This window comes from Cyrtonyx montezumae, unplaced genomic scaffold (genome assembly GCF_038088225.1).
Source record: "Cyrtonyx montezumae isolate F1298 unplaced genomic scaffold, pur_monq_1.0 scaffold_3, whole genome shotgun sequence".
NCBI lineage: Eukaryota > Metazoa > Chordata > Aves > Galliformes > Odontophoridae > Cyrtonyx > Cyrtonyx montezumae.
The window spans coordinates 36,135,176-36,151,483 of record NW_027072034.1 but is presented as its reverse complement, the minus strand read 5'-3'; the positions used below and the strand labels follow the sequence as shown (position 1 = coordinate 36,151,483).

The 16,308-nt window shown below is 35.1% G+C and overlaps 1 protein-coding gene across 6 annotated transcripts in view; it reads left to right on the top strand.

The window, feature by feature from the left end:
* The window catches only part of HERC2 (HECT and RLD domain containing E3 ubiquitin protein ligase 2), a 103,522-nt gene that overhangs the window by 50,913 nt on the left and 36,301 nt on the right, over window positions 1-16,308 (top strand). For all 6 annotated transcript variants that reach the window (XM_065741222.1, XM_065741224.1, XM_065741223.1 and 3 more), the window contains 23 exons: window positions 277-459; window positions 1,419-1,603; window positions 1,996-2,143; window positions 2,236-2,432; window positions 2,674-2,904; window positions 3,445-3,580; window positions 4,182-4,325; window positions 6,079-6,221; window positions 6,409-6,676; window positions 6,821-6,963; window positions 8,296-8,394; window positions 8,489-8,657; window positions 8,771-8,896; window positions 9,686-9,794; window positions 9,931-10,070; window positions 10,282-10,472; window positions 11,300-11,405; window positions 11,570-11,661; window positions 12,212-12,387; window positions 12,876-12,987; window positions 14,541-14,622; window positions 14,732-14,875; window positions 15,214-15,304. In XM_065741222.1, coding sequence (XP_065597294.1) covers window positions 277-459; window positions 1,419-1,603; window positions 1,996-2,143; window positions 2,236-2,432; window positions 2,674-2,904; window positions 3,445-3,580; window positions 4,182-4,325; window positions 6,079-6,221; window positions 6,409-6,676; window positions 6,821-6,963; window positions 8,296-8,394; window positions 8,489-8,657; window positions 8,771-8,896; window positions 9,686-9,794; window positions 9,931-10,070; window positions 10,282-10,472; window positions 11,300-11,405; window positions 11,570-11,661; window positions 12,212-12,387; window positions 12,876-12,987; window positions 14,541-14,622; window positions 14,732-14,875; window positions 15,214-15,304 — 3,415 coding nt within the window. The remainder of the gene's footprint in view (window positions 1-276; window positions 460-1,418; window positions 1,604-1,995; window positions 2,144-2,235; window positions 2,433-2,673; window positions 2,905-3,444; window positions 3,581-4,181; window positions 4,326-6,078; window positions 6,222-6,408; window positions 6,677-6,820; window positions 6,964-8,295; window positions 8,395-8,488; window positions 8,658-8,770; window positions 8,897-9,685; window positions 9,795-9,930; window positions 10,071-10,281; window positions 10,473-11,299; window positions 11,406-11,569; window positions 11,662-12,211; window positions 12,388-12,875; window positions 12,988-14,540; window positions 14,623-14,731; window positions 14,876-15,213; window positions 15,305-16,308) is intronic.

Below are 16,308 nucleotides of genomic sequence, written 5' to 3'. Positions count from 1 at the left end.
TACATGGCTTAACTATACGGCCTATACAGACTTCCTGCCTGTTCTTGACATTGCATTCTGAATTTCTTCTAAGTAGTTTACTGCTAAAGCAAAAATTGGAAATATTTGCCCAAAATGCCGCTTTATATTTTGCCCTTGTCATTGGAAATAAGTGCTTTTCTTCGTGTTAAAAAATATTTGTTCGGAGTTTCTCATATCTTATTTGTTTCAGAATGTTTTGGGAAATAGATTAACTTGATACTATTATATTTTTTTGCCTTTTGTGTCTTCCTTCAGAAGGAGAACAAGTTGAAAGGAATCTTCACCCTACATCCATGATGTTGACAAGTACTGTAAACCTCTTGCAGACATTGTGTCTCTCTGCTGGTGTCCATGCTGAAGTCATGCAAAGTGATGCTACTAGGACTTTGTGTGGTCTACTCCGTATGCTTGTGGAAAGTGGAACAGTAGATAAATCAGGTATATTATATAGACAGTCTGATTCAGCAATGTCTGCTTTGTTTCATTGCATTATAAACTTTGTAAATCTTTTGGTGCTAGTTTTTAATCTTTTAAGGCTAAAAAGTGTGGTTTTGGACCTTATGATCCTTACTTGTTAGCAAAACTGACAAATGAGCTAAGCAGTAGTTGCAGCAGAAATGTATGAGATAGTGAGAATTAGGATGTATGCAGTTTGCTGAGATGAATTTCATTCAGTCTCACATACAGTTAATATACCCCACCTCGACTACTGTGTTCAGTTCTGTGCACCTCAATAGAAAAAGTACATAGAGGTGCTGTAGCAGGTCCCAAGAAGGGCAACAAGGCTGGTGAATGGCTTGGAGAATGTACCCTATGAGGAGTGACTGAAGGAAGTGGGGCTATTTAGTCTGGGGAAGAGGAGGCTCAGGGGGAGACCTCGTTGCTCTCTTCAAATACCTGAAAATGATTGCAGTGACAGCGGGGTTGGTCTCTTCTCACTGGTGACAGGTGACAGGATGAGGGGAAATAGCCTCAAGTTGTGCCAGAGGTTCAGGTTGGGTATCAGTAAAAACTTCTTTACAGAAAGGGTTGTTAGGCACTGGAATAATCTCTTCAGGGAGGTGGTTGAGTCACCATCCCTGAATGTGTTTAAGAACCATCTGGATGTGGTGCCCAGGGACATGATTTAGCAGTGAGTTGTTAGAGTTAGGGTAGTAGGGTTAGGTTGAGATTGGACTTGATGATCTTTAAGGTCTTTTCCAACCTGAGTGATTCTGTGTTTAAATTAACTAGTTACAGGTTCTGAAATTGAAGTTAATAGTTAGGAGAACACTTTTATATATTCTATGTTATAATTTGAAAAAAAAAGTGAAGTCAAATTTAAACCCTGTAGTATATATAAAATTGCATAGCTGATGGAAAAATCAACTGTTACGTATTTATCTTTCTATTTTTAGCTTCCTTGCCAAATAAATTGGTTTATAAAGAACAGCACAGGAGCTGGTGCACATTGGGTTTCATTCGAAGTATAGCACTCATGCCTCAGATGTGCAGCACTCTTAGTACATCTCAGTGGATAACTTTGCTAATGAAAATTGTTGAGGGGCATGAATCTTTCACTGCTGCTTCACTACAAAGACAGGTAATGTGTGCATTTCGGAATTACTTTGAGTTGTCTTTGAAAAATGAAAACAGAAATCTAAAACCAGTGAGAGGGGAAATGTGCTTATGTGTTTTAGGCTAATATCACTTATGTTTTTCCCACTGTGTGCTTCTGTAATGTCCTAGATATTGTAGAGGTGTTCGGTTCACTTAAAATGTGGCAATAAAACATATTTTTAACTTATTACTTAGCAAACCAAACAGAAACCACAGAGTTACTGATTTTCTATAGCCAGAAAGAAATCAGCATAATAGAAAATACTACAGAGGAAGGTTAACTTGTTAAATATTTTTCTTCTGTACTTAATGTTTGAGAATTTCCATAATATTTGGTGACTGCCTGGAATAATGCTAATTTTCTTCTCTTCTTAGATTCTTGCTGTGCATTTATTGAAAGCAGTACTTCCATCCTGGGATAAAAATGAAAGGTCTAGAGACATGAAATTTCTTGTGGAAAAACTTTTTGGTTTTTTGGGAAGCCTGCTTAGTACTTGTTCTTCAGATATCCCACTCCTCAGAGGTAGAAGGATTTTTTCTCAACGGCTTATTGTTGTGTATGGAAAATGTGTATGTTCAACTGATAACTGTTGTCTGATTACTTTTTCTTTTCAGAATCTACTCTGAGAAGGAGAAAGGCTAGACCCCAAGCATCTCTAACTGCAACTCACAGTAGTACTTTAGCAGAAGAGATAGTGGCACTGCTGAGGACACTCCATTCGCTAAGCCAGTGGAATGGACTCATAAACAAGTACATCAACTCTCAGCTAACCTCCATCACCCACATCTTTGCAGGAAAACAGTCAGAAGGGGTAGTTTCCACGTTTTAAAATAAGCTCATTTTTATAGCAATATTTATATTGAAACGATAAATATTAAATGTAAACAATATTAAGCTTAATTTTGAAACCATTTTTTTTGTGTGTTTATAAATGTATATTTCTTTGTGTTGTAATTTTAAAATTGAAGTATGTCTAATTAACTTGCTTATTTTAAAGCAGATCGAAGTATATATGTTTTCTCCCTACAGTTAATTTTATTGTTCTTTGTTAGGCTGTTTTGGATGACTACTTCCCTGACACTGAGAATCCCGAGGTGGGAGGCCTAATGGCAGTGCTAGCTGTAATTGGTGGCATAGACAGTCGCTTGAGACTGGGTGGTCAGGTGGTTCATGATGAATTTGGAGAAGGCACAGTGACACGTATCACGCCAAAGGGGAAAATCACCGTACAGTTCTATGACATGCGAACATGTAGAGTGTGCCCTCTGAATCAACTAAAACCTGTGAGTTTGTTTTATTGAGACTTGATTATAGGGAAGAGTATGTTTTTGTGCGATTAAAAATGCTGTTATGGTGCAAAGAAAATATTAGTTCTTCATTGACTAAATACTTTGACATTCAAGACCTGAAGTGCTCTGAATGCTAATCTAAGATAGTTTGCTGGGGAGGTGAGGAAAAGGGATTTAATTTGAAGTTAGTGTGGTATGTAACACTTGTGTGAGAAAAGCTTATTTATTTGTCTTTATTTGCTAACTAGTGTAGAAACTTGAATCTTAATCTCAAATTCGTTAATGTGGATTTAGTGAGTGCATTACCAAAGTAATTGTGTAGTGTACTTCAGAGACTGCTGTTCTTCCTTGCCCTGTGAGTGCCTGTGAGTTTGGTAGGGAATATAAATCCTCTCCAGTTCTTCCTGGTGTAGAACAATAATACAGATGCTGCTACTTCTTTTTCCTTAGTTAATAACAATTCAAACTTGTGGATGATTTTGTAAAATACTTACTAGTTCTTTGTTTTTGCCTGGTTCTTCCCCTGTTGTCCAGCTTCCAGTTGTGGCTTTTAACGTAAACAACTTGCCTTTCACTGAACCCATGTTATCCATTTGGGCTCAACTAGTAAATCTGGCTGGGAGTAAAATAGAAAAACACAGAATGAAGTCTCCCAATCAAGGTCTTTCAGGTACAGTTATTTTTGTTGTTGATGTTTTAAAGGGCTAGATATTCTCTGGGAAAAATACTGTTAACAGCTAACATATGTAAGAAAAAGGATTTTCTGAAACTTTACCTTGTTTCCTAGTTAATGTTGAATAATATGCACTTAGGAGACAGATTTAGCTGGAAAAGAACTGTCCTTTAGCATGAGTGGAATACTGTTTTAACTTTGAGAAAATGTAAATGTGGTTTAGGGCTGAGCTTGTTGTGTGGAATTGTTATAAATACTATATATATATATAAATATAGTATTTATATAATATATATATATATATATATATAAATAAATATAAATACATAAATGTATGTATATGGCATCTTAACTACTGTACTGTACCATATATGAGCTGCATGGTTTTCTGAGGTGTGAAAAACAGGAATGGTATTTTTATGACAAGCCACAGAATGTATACAGATTTTTAGGTGCAGTTCAAACTAACATGTATTTGATAGCATTTTATAAGCTTTCACAAAAGGTGCAAACTTTGCATTCAGATTGTATGAATATTGCCTTGCATCTATAATATAAAAGATTCATAGTGCTAATGACTGCTTAATGTTTCGTGTAGGTCAAGTGGATTTGGATCTACTGAGATGCCAGCAATTAAAGCTGTACATACTGAAAGCAGGCCGTGCTTTACTCTCTCACCAGGATACATTAAGGCAGATCTTATCTCAGCCAGCTGTTCAAGAGAGTGCATTAAATCCTGGAGGTATTTTGAAATGCAACCTAAGTGTGTCACACTGTTTGTTTAGGAATTAGAACTTGCTAATTGCAGTTGGAGGCTAGAAATTAGGTTTGCCCTCTAAGATTAAAAATTAAAAGTTAAAATTCAGGAATGCTTTTATTTTGTTTTTTAAAAGCTGTTGCAGAAGATATTCAACACTTACATGGTTCTAGTGATATGAGAGTGATTTGATTTATTATCATTAATGGATTGATACCATTAATCCTTTATGATGATAAGAGTCACAGTGGTTAGTCTACCACTTAAGTTGCTTAATTCTAATGTAAATCAAGTTTTAATTCATGAGCAAACATAGTTGGAGAGGTTTTCTCAATCTTGAGAAGCAACATTTAGAGGCATCCCTGCCCACAGGGAGATCATTGCTGTGCAGCCTTCTGCTTCATCAAGGACAGCTCAAATTAAGCTTTCTTTGATATCTCTGAGATTACATCGTGACCTGCTGTAGTTCATAAGCCTGTATAAGACTTTCCAGTGCACGAATTGAGCATATCTGTCACAAAGCACTTTAAATTTTTAGCTTAACTTTTGAAGACTAAATGGGTCAAGTTTTTGAAACTGAAAGATTGGAGTTAGCAAGATTTGTAGGTCTTTTATAATTACAAAGCTTAAAGTATGAGACTCCATTTAGCTATTCCTTGGAATTCAGTTATTCTATAGTTTCCAGTGCAACAAGTACCATGATATAATATGTTCAGCAGAACCTCAGAAGAACATTAAGGAAATGTAGTTTTAATTTATATTCATTTTCTAAGTACATTAATTCTACACCTGAAAGTAAAGTGAGTGCTGCATGCTTTCGGTATTGCTGTTGATACCCTTGTAGCTTATATTAATTCTTTGGGCGTTTTTGAAACGTGTCATATCTTTAAATATATGAATATGTGTTAAGTTTAGTTATATATTTCTGATTTTATTTTCAATCGTCAAATTTTAAATCAGTAAGAATAGCCTTTTTTTGGGGGAGAAGGGGGAAGGGGGGAGGGGGAGAAAATATCACTTCTACCATCATTTTTCTAGGAAGGAGAAAAAACTTGCAACAGTATTAAGTGCATGAAGTCTATAACTGCTCTATTATTGTTCCAAATATTAAATCATCCTTTTATTGGAATTAAATGTCATTTTCTATGATATCTTCAGCAAAGATCTAGGAAACATGAATGTTTATGCCAAGAAGAAAATAATATCGAATATTAAAGTTGGAGAATTGTAGACTTGTGAGCCAGTTGATTAAAAAAAGATACATTCTTTTGGAGGAACAATGAATACTTATTGGGATTGTTTCACACTAGGTGTAATAGAGACTGAAATGACTCAGTCCCAAAAGTAGATACCGTGGTTTTTGGATCAGTTTGAGAAGGAGATTGTTAAGGAGATTGTTAGTTTTTGACAAAGTAGTTCATTGTGGACTTCTGTATAATAAACTTATTGTAACAAGGTCAGCTCTTAGATTACTTGTACACTTTTACTACCTAGTGAGCAGTTTCTGCTAGGCATGTTCTGGTGAATTTTTGTAAACTTATTCATTATCTATCAACAGATGTCTAATTTGCTTTTTGTATGAAAGCTGTGGTACATGTTTTAATCTTAAATACATCTTTCCTATGGAGAACTGTGGGAGAAGTAACAATATGTTTTATCAGTTGATAGGCCCCCAAGTTAGTCCCCTGGTTATCTTGTGTTGCATGCTTATTGGTTAAAATAATATTTTTATTTCAAGAGGATGGAGCAGTTGCCTCTCCTGACATAGGAGATATGTCTCCTGAAGGACCTCAGCCTCCCATGATTCTTTTACAACAACTTTTGACAGCTGCTACGCAACCGTCACCTGTGAAAGCAATATTTGACAAACAAGAGCTTGAGGTAGAGTCTCCATTTTCTGCTAAAAATTGATTTAATAACTTTATAATTCACATTCCATTTGAAACTTGCTAAGCTATGGGTTTTAAAAATCAAGAAGAGAAACCAAACCTTTAATTTCAGGTTTGCACACATATCCTGTACTGAATATGCTTGTTTAATTTGAACTGATTTATTTGTTCTTATTTAGGCTGCTGCTTTGGCAGTATGCCAGTATCTGGCAGTAGAGTCTACTCATCCCTCAACTCCGGTGTTTGAAGACTGTAGCTCTAGTGAGGCTACAACACCCGTCACTGTACAGCATATCCGACCCACAAAAGTGAAAAAACGCAAACAGTCTCCAATTCCACCTCTCCCCATTGTAGTTCAACTTATGGAAATGGGATTTCCTAGGAAGAACATTGAATTTGCACTAAAATCTCTGTCTGGAACCTCTGGAAGTGCTTCTGGGTTACCAGGTATTTTGTTTTGATGACATTGTAGAGAGAGGGAAATTTTGCAGATTAAAGCTGTGTAAAAGAGAGCAACTATTATGTATTTGGATGCTATTCTAAGAATACCAGAGAATCCCTCAGTAAGAAAGTGCTTGTTTTTTGTGTTAGGAGTGGAGGCTCTTGTTGGCTGGCTGTTGGATCACCCTGATGTTCAGATCACTGATCTCTCTGATGCTGATACTGTCTCTGATGAGTATTCAGATGAAGAAATAACAGAGGAAGTGGAAGAGGCTGAAGCTGCTTGTCCTGTGGTAAGTACAGTTTTCATAAATGCTAAGTCACACTAGCTGACTTTGCAAATTTTGTAATTCTTTTCTCTTGTGAACTTGGTCAGAGTTTGGGAATGTTGTGCTGCTCCAGGCTTACAAGATCATGTTGGCTGTATTTCTCTAGGAGATAGCATAAAATAATTCAAGAATAATCTGTAAATATTTATGTAAAAGAAGGGCACAGATGGGGAAGTGGAATGCAGATATTTCTTTCACTATGGGTAGCTGTACATGCCCCTGATAGTTCAGTCTCAGTTTTATGTAAACTGGTCAGTGCTATAGACTAATATTTGTAAAGGACTCCTTTTATTTATTTTTTTTAAATTTCCTTTGGCTGAAAAATAAAAAGTAAAACTTGTTAGCTTCAAAACTTGACTAAGGAATTAATGAAAGAATGGCAAAAAAATACCAGTAAAATTATCCACTTTTTTTTTCATAAAAACATTTTTGAGATATAAAATAGCCTTCATGATGGCTGTTGACCTTGAGATGGCTTTAATGTGAATTTACACTAATTTTCTGTTGACTTTCAGGAAGTGTTCCTGGACAGATTTAACAGTAAAATGAAATGAGGACATTTCTATTTTTCTTTGAGTGTTATGCTGAGATTTCTGGCACTTAGAGATTTTGATTGAAGGAAATACATTTTACATTTTAGGAAATGAACAGTACGTTAATTTCTGGCATCAGTATTGCAGTAAGAAACTTTGTGTTCAATGCTGCCTTTAATTAAAAAAAAAAACAAAAAAACCCACAACTGAATGCTTAAAACACAACTCAGTTTTCTAAAATTTCCTGCTACATCTGGAATCCAGTAATTCTTAATTTAAAAAAAAATATATATATATTGGATAACTTCTGGTAATTACAGTTCTCTTTTGATAGCTTACTTTCCTAAAGGAATGCTTGAAATTCTGTTCTATTATATAACAACAAAAAAATTAGTAGTGAAGTTGGAGATGTCTGTTCTTTTTTTTCTTATGCAAACACACAGCCTAAGAAATGGAATATGAGTGTATGTACACAAGGCTAAGTAGCTTACTCCCAAATCCTCTTTGCACTAGTTTCCTTCATCAAAAAGTTCTCACACAAGCAACGTATAGATTGATTCATGCATTTTGAAAGTTGTGGGGCTATGTAGAGCACAAATGCTAGCCCTATAGTGGGTTGACTTGAAGATCTTTCCTGTTCTGGCGTATCGCTTGGATATTATATTGTTTTTTTGTTGGTTTGACTTCATTTTCTGCTATTAATTTGAACTGAAAGCTGATTTTTTTTTACTGTTACATGTTTCTGTTGGATTTTTTTTTTCAGTCAAGTGGTGCTGTTGTAACAGAGAGCCAGACATATAAGAAACGAGCTGATTTCTTAAGTAATGATGATTATGCTGTGTATGTGAGAGAGAATATTCAGGTAAGCATGGAGATGAATGCTATATGGAAAATTTTTTTGCTCTTTTGCAAACATCTCTGCAGAGCTGAGGTATTTTGTTGTTCTTTTTCTGTAGGTGGGGATGATGGTTAGGTGCTGTAGAACCTATGAGGAAGTTTGTGAGGGAGATGTAGGCAAAGTTATTAAACTGGATCGAGATGGATTGCATGACCTCAATGTTCAGTGTGATTGGCAACAAAAGGGTGGTACTTACTGGGTCAGATATATCCACGTTGAGCTTTTAGGTAAGTTCACTGTTCACTTCTTTTTATCAAAAAACTGGCATGATTTACAAAGGAAAATTAGTTTTGGAGGGTGGAATGGACATTTACCATGTATTTATTCTTGCATCTGCTAGGTTTCCCACCACAGAGTTCTGCCACTCATATCAAGATAGGTGACAAAGTGCGAGTGAAAACCTCTGTTACTACACCCAAATACAAATGGGGATCAGTTACTCACCGAAGTGTGGGAGTTGTCAAAGGTAATATATGTGCAAAATGGGTCATGGGTAATAAAACTGGAAACCACGTGTGTTTTCTGCAGTGTGTAGGGAGATAACTTTTTAGACATGCACTATTCTGTGGGATGTTGCTTGATGATGAGAGAATAGAATGTTACTGACTAGTTCAGAGACACATACTCTGTGAATGCCTGTTTGGAGCACTATAAGAATCTGCAGCTTCCTGCATGTACCTAATACTCATTTATATTTTGTCTGGATGAACTACAAATGTAATTAGTCTCTAAGAAGTATATTGGACCTGAAGACTTGGTATGATAGTGCAGTACACTAATGGCAACCTGTAAGTGGTGCAGAAGTTATCCATGGGGCCTCAGTTATTTTTAAGAGATTTTGGTCATTCTATTTGTGCATAGAAATTCTTTGGAATTCAGTTAAGAAATTTAAATACATTTTTCTGTATTCTGTTTAAGAGTACGAATTCTATGTGTATATATAAAAATAATATATGTTATATAAAAATCATTAGATAAATATAACATATTATATGTATCCATTTTTATATAATATTATATATATTAAATTAAAGATTTTTCTTGTCTCTTTTCTTTCCCTTTGCCCATTTCCAGGGTGTCTGATTAGGTCAATATATAGCTCTTTTAAAATAAAATATTCCTTATGAAAGTTACTTTTTTTTTTTTTTTTTTGGGGGGGGGGGGAGTGGGTCTGTTGACAGTGGCAGTGGACAGTTTCTGTCTGATCTCATAGTGATCTGTAACACATAGTATTTTCCGTATGTTTTTGCAACAGCTTTTAGTGCCAATGGAAAAGATGTCATTGTAGACTTTCCTCAGCAATCTCATTGGACTGGCTTACTGTCAGAAATGGAACTGGTCCCCAGCATTCATCCTGGAGTCACGTGAGTGATAAATTGTTCTGTATAGGTTATCCTTACCTTACTATTTTGATTCCATTGTCTTGACTGATGGTACAGTTAACTTCTACAATGAAAACTGCTGAAAGTGTATATACTTTTTGTTCTTTTGTAAAATCAGGTGTGATGGCTGTCAGATGTTTCCTATCAATGGGCCTAGATTCAAATGCAGAAACTGTGATGATTTTGACTTCTGTGAAACCTGTTTTAAAACCAGGAAACATAACACCCGTCATACTTTTGGCAGAATAAATGAACCGGGTAAGATTCAGAATCTGTGTTTCTTAGATACATTCAAAATGCAATTAATATATTTTAAAATAGCAGTTTTGAATTACAGCTTTGCATCATAATGTAATTTTTTGGACTTATCCTCAAGACAACAGAATGTTTTTAAGTCTTTGTTTTCTTTATTTCCTTTCACGTTCTTATGGGTTTAATAAGAGCAATTTTCTTTCATTTAACAATGCAGGTCAGTCTCCAGTGTTTTGTGGACGTTCTGGAAAACAACTGAAAAGACGGCATAGTAGCCAGAGGGGAATGTTACTCGATGATTGGTCAAGAATAGTGAAGAATTTGAATGTCTCTTCCTCTGTGAATCAGGCTTCACGCCTTATTGATGGCAGTGAGCAGTGCTGGCAGTCTTCTGGCTCCCAAGGAAAGGTAACCTGAAGTTGTAACTCATTTATTTTGGCATACTTTCTCTTAGAGGGCGTAACTACTTACCTTACTTTATCAATGTGTTTGTTACTTCTTCTAAGATAGTAAGTAAAAAAACAGACATCTGAAGTACAACTCTGTATTATTTCGTAATAAATGTGCCTATTTTTAAAACTGTGCATCATTCTTATAAGTATTTCTTGTGAATTTGTGACTTTTTGAAACACAGGGTAATTATTTTATTCTGTGGTTGGTCATAGGCAATTACAACAACCTGTTCAGTGTAGTAACTAATGACAGTTCTTAACCATCATTGATTATGTTTTCTCAAGTGAGTTTGTTGTTCTTATTAAGTAAAGCTGTTTCTGACTACTTCTCACTTGCCCTCCTTTATTGTTCTTTGCCCTCCAGTCTGTTCTTATTGGCCCACAACACTGCTTTGTGGCCAGTGTAGGCACTGGAATATGCAGCTAGACTTCTCTCCAGTGTGCTTTGGTGCCGTCTTTGTGGCTGTCCCCAAGTATTCTTCTTTCAGGTTGTGGTTGCACACGAACCAGTCTAAGATTTACGTTGTGTTTCATTTTTTGACCACCAAGGGCAGTGTGCTTTCTCAGTCTTCTCAGTGGAGTTGCTCTTGAATGAAATCAATTACTGCTAATGTTTCTCTTGTACTGAGGATGGGACTGGCCAGATTATACCCTTGTAGGTGTTTTTTATACTTCCCAAGAATGTTTTTCACTCCTTATTTGAAAACCGTGTACATGTACTCTTCTTCATCATAAAATGGTCCGAAGAATACAATCTGAAAATGAATTTATTTCTTTCCCTAGCACTGGATTCGCTTGGAGATTTTTCCAGATGTTCTTGTTCACAGACTAAAGATGGTAGTGGATCCTGCAGACAGCAGTTACATGCCTTCTTTAGTAGTAGTTTCAGGTACGTGAATGTACTCTGAGAGGCTTGAAAAATACTTTCGTTTTAATGTCCAGCAGTATGTATTTACCTGCTTTTGTTTAGTATCTATTTAATATGTGTAGTGTCTGTTCATGACACAAACTCTGTATTTTACTGTGTCTTTATTTCATTGCTTTATTTTCTAGGGGGGAATTCCTTAAATAACCTTATAGAGCTGAAGACAATCAACATAAATCCTACAGACACCACAGTGCCTCTTCTCAGTGATTGTACAGAAGTAAGTGAAGTTTGTGTAAGGAGAATTATTCTTGCATGCAACTAAAAAATGCTTTGTTTCAAGAGATGAATCAAAAGCACTGTTGTTATTATTAAAGCATGGTATCTTGCTTTTCCTCTCAGAAGCATTTCTGGCAGTTGTAAAGTCAGTTAACCTGATAAGTTTTATTGTAATCACAGTGCAACTCTGTAATAGCTTTAGCAGTCAATATATTTTAATAGTTCAGGACACCTTTGAGCCAAGGTAGCATCCCAATGATCTTAAATCCAGGGTTCATTTTAGTAGGTGATAAAGCTTATTTCAGATAATAATTCGGAATGTTTTCAGTAACAGGAAGGAATGTGTACTGAATTTTCAGAAGATTTAGTGAAATCATTCTTACATGTATGAGGCCACATGTTTATCTTAGAGCATACAGTGCTGAAAAAACAAATGTTTAAAGTTAGATTTATTTTATCTTGACAAAGTCAAGCAAAAGTTCGAGATCTTTCCTTATATTGTGAGCATGTAGAGAACCCAAAAGATGGTAATCTATTTTTTTTCTTCTTAGTATCACAGATATATTGAGATTGCAATCAAGCAGTGCAGAAGCTCTGGCATTGATTGCAAAATACATGGCCTCAGCATACTGGGACGTATACGTGCAGAGGATGAGGATTTGGCAGCAGTCCCTTTCCTTGCCTCTGATAATGAGGAAGAGGATGATGACAAAGCTAATAGTGGGAGGTAGGCAACTGCATGTGGAAAAAAGTTGACAAAGAGACTTAGTTTCTATATATCCTATTCAAAAGATCAGTAATGGGAAGTGCAACTTAATTCGATTGAATGAAAGGAGAAATATATTTGTCAGAAGTGCAGGTAGGTCATTTGTTGATAAATTCTTTAAAATTATCACACTGATAAGTTGGTAGCATTTTGTACAGTTCTTTTTGCTTCCTGAGATTGAAAGCATAGCTGAAAGTTGGTTGTGTTCATACTTGATATGTAGCACATACTTATATTTACCACTGCTCAGGACAATAGAGATTCTTGTTTCTAGTTTTGTTATGTTTTACATTCTTAGTTTTCATAGGTACCACTCAACTGTGATCATTCAGTTTGGATATTGAAACCATTCAAAAGTGTAAAATAAGTAGATAAAACAAAAATACGGTTATGCTACCGTATAAAGGTTACTAAATTGACTTTTTTTTTTTCCCCCTAAATATACTCAGTCTTGTTAGAAAGAAGGCAGCTGGGCTGGAATCAGCAGCTACAATAAGAACCAAAGTTTTTGTCTGGGGACTGAATGACAAAGATCAGCTGGGAGGACTAAAAGGTTCCAAGGTATGTTTGTGGTTTTAAGATGGAAGCAGCTGAAAACAAAATGTACAAGCCTCACACAAATTTAATTGAAATTTAATTGAATTTTAAAGTTTATTTTGTCTTTTTGATCTTAGGATACATCTGCTGGATGGAAATCCTGGGACAAATTTACATTTTGGTTGTTTCCCTGAAATGTAGTGTTTTTTTTAACAGCCACTCATCATTTATTTCAGATGATAGCAAACTAATTATATTGAAAATCTGTATCTCTCTCTACATTTTGTTCCTTTTGAGTTTTTTGCATGTGCAAAATATAGATAGCAGTGATTGAGCTAGTTCAGTGATCAGAAAAAGAATTTAAATCAATATATTTTCCTTAGTATAACTTGATTACATTTCAGTGCAATTTGTGAGGAATTTCAGGCCAGTATGCAACTTGCCTATACATAATTTTTGGTATGATACAAGATGGGGAAGATGCTAAAAGCTTTTATTTATGCTGTAAATAATGTGGATTGTCAGTTGGAGTGCTTTTCAGGAGAAAAAAAGGTTAAGCTAGTGTATTGATGTATAAAGTAATGTATTGATGCATAAAGTGAGGCCTAAATTTCTGAAGTGCTCCAAACAAACTGAAGGCAGTTTGTCTTTCTTTGACTGGTGTGGTTGTCTCCCTATAGAGAAGGGGAGGACTATAAGGCAGTTAAATGGGAGATGTGAGAGAAGAAGAAAATAAATATACGTATAAATATGAGCTAATCTATTAAGATTATACTTCCTTATGTGGAAAAATCATGCTTTACATACTTTATCTTTGTGGTCTTTGCAAGTATTAATATTATAAATTGCATAAATTGATTAATTAGGATAGTTATTTCACTGCTAGTTGTCCTACAAACATTTTTCCTCCTATAATGCAGTGAAACAGTCTATTGTAAATGTTTTAGCTGCTTACAAATAACTGAATATTTACCTCTCATTAAAACCTGGCTTGTTCTTTTTTATGTGTTGATTTAAAATGCTTGTAAAGGATATATTGGTGTATTTTTTATATATATGTAAAATCAACTTGATCATTACTTTGTAGTAATGAGGAAAATAGATAGCATGTGTTTTTGTCTTTTTTCCCTTCTTGAATTGATCTTTAATCCAGATTGCTAAAGCATTTTGCTACTGAAAAGCGTACTTGTGTTTCTGTGTTCTTGTATGCTGATTTGGAGTTTGTTGGTTAACACTCAGTAAGGTTCATTTTGCTGTTATACTTCTCTTCAGTTTTTTGGTGGTTTTTGTTTTTGTTTTTTTCAAGAAAAAAGCTATACTAAAAATCACTGTATTTATCTAATTTCATTTTCTATCAGTTTTTATTTATCCTGGTCTCTGTATGCCGTTTCTTGGTTCCTGTCTTTTGTGTGATGTATATTAATGGGTATGTGTGAAATGCTCAAATAATATGAGGAATTTTCATATACAACAAGAGAAATAACTGTCAGATTAGGAGCTTTATCAGTTAGAATAGCTCTTTTCTGTAAAGTATAAAACTGCAAAATGTAATGATTTCTGTTTCCTGTCTACTCTAGATAAAGGTTCCTTCATTTTCTGAAACTCTGTCTGCATTGAATGTTGTACAAGTAGCCGGAGGATCCAAAAGCCTTTTTGCAGGTAATGCAAGTTTGAAGTATGTATCATTATTTAAGGGCAGAAATAAATTTTCATTTGCAAAACATTGATGGGATTACAAACTGGTTGCTTTTTTTCCCCCCATTTTTAGTGACCGTAGAGGGTAAGGTTTATGCTTGTGGAGAAGCCACAAACGGAAGGTTGGGTTTAGGAATATCCAGTGGAACTGTGCCTATTCCCCGCCAGATAACAGCTCTCAGTAACTACGTTGTAAAGAAGGTGGCTGTTCACTCAGGTACTGTCTATTGCTATTCTTACGTACATAAACAGAACATAAAGCCTAAAAACAGAAATTGTTTTGCAGTTTCTTTAGTGCTGTAATGCACCAGAATGTTTGATTTTTTTAAATTACTTTTTGAGTAAATATTGGTTGTTAAATTTGAATTTAGACCATACCTGGTTTCTTACCTGGCGGAGAATGTACTGTAGTCTGGTGGAAGTCTGGTGTAGTCTTACCTGGTGGAAAATGTACTGTAGTCACTGCTTTGACACAAAGCAGTGTCAAATCTCTGAAATTTTTGTCAGTCCTTCTCTGACTGCTTGAACACTTAAAATTTGTGTTTATACTTTCAGGTGGCCGGCATGCTATGGCTTTAACTGTAGATGGAAAGATATTTTCATGGGGTGAAGGAGATGATGGTAAACTTGGTCACTTCAGTAGAATGTAAGGATACTGGTTTTATATGGATTTCAGTACGAGAGAACATTTGTTTTTAGCTGTGCTATGACATGCAATTCCACTGCTAACAGTGGCAGAATTTTTAACTTAACAGAAATAAAATGTCTGTGTTCTGAAAAGATTTTCTTTCAGCAGTGTATGTCAGTAGTGCAGCATTAGTAGCAGTTTCAGTACAAGTCTTTATTAGTATTTTTGGATGTTACTGATGAAATAATAAACTTCTGGAGTTTGAGGTTTCTGTTAATGTCATGAAGTGAAGTTTACTGAGCTACCTTGACATGTAAAGCTGTACTGATTTTATGCTCTGGAGCACTAGCAGCTCCCACTGCAACTCAGCGAGTTTTTTTGTAGCCTCATTCTTTAACTTGAATTCACAAATTTGACAGCTAGAAATAAATTTAATGTTTCAGTCTTCCACTTAACAGTGGTGAGGAAAATTTAAGTTTGTCAGAATTTTTCTTTGCATGTGACATAGAACAAAGTTTTGAAAGAAAAAGGATAGACGTAGCCCATGGGGAAATTTTCATCATTCTGATATATATATGCACAGAATACACAGAAAATTACAGTACCCAGCTCAAATAAACATTCCTAGTTGTGAGTTTGTCAAGCCTATGAAAAGTCCAGTTTAGAGCAGCATTATTATTTTATTGTTCAAATGTCTTGTGTTTTCTGTAATGCATCAAAAGAGAGATTTGGAATTCCTGCTGTAGGCATTTCATGGGAGAATTTCACAGTGTGTCACAGAAGCCATATATATGTTTATATAACATTAGTAGTTAACTCTCATATGATCTTATACAACACTATTTGAAAAAGTACATTGAAATTGATATGTTTAAATTGTATAAATTTAAAACTCATGATGTTAATCAGAAATTAGTATTGGAATCACAAGTTGCATTGTATTTTATCTTTGGATCACTGTTAATTTTATGTTTAAAAAAAATGAATTGTAGAACTTAATGTACTGTGCAACTCTTCAAAAA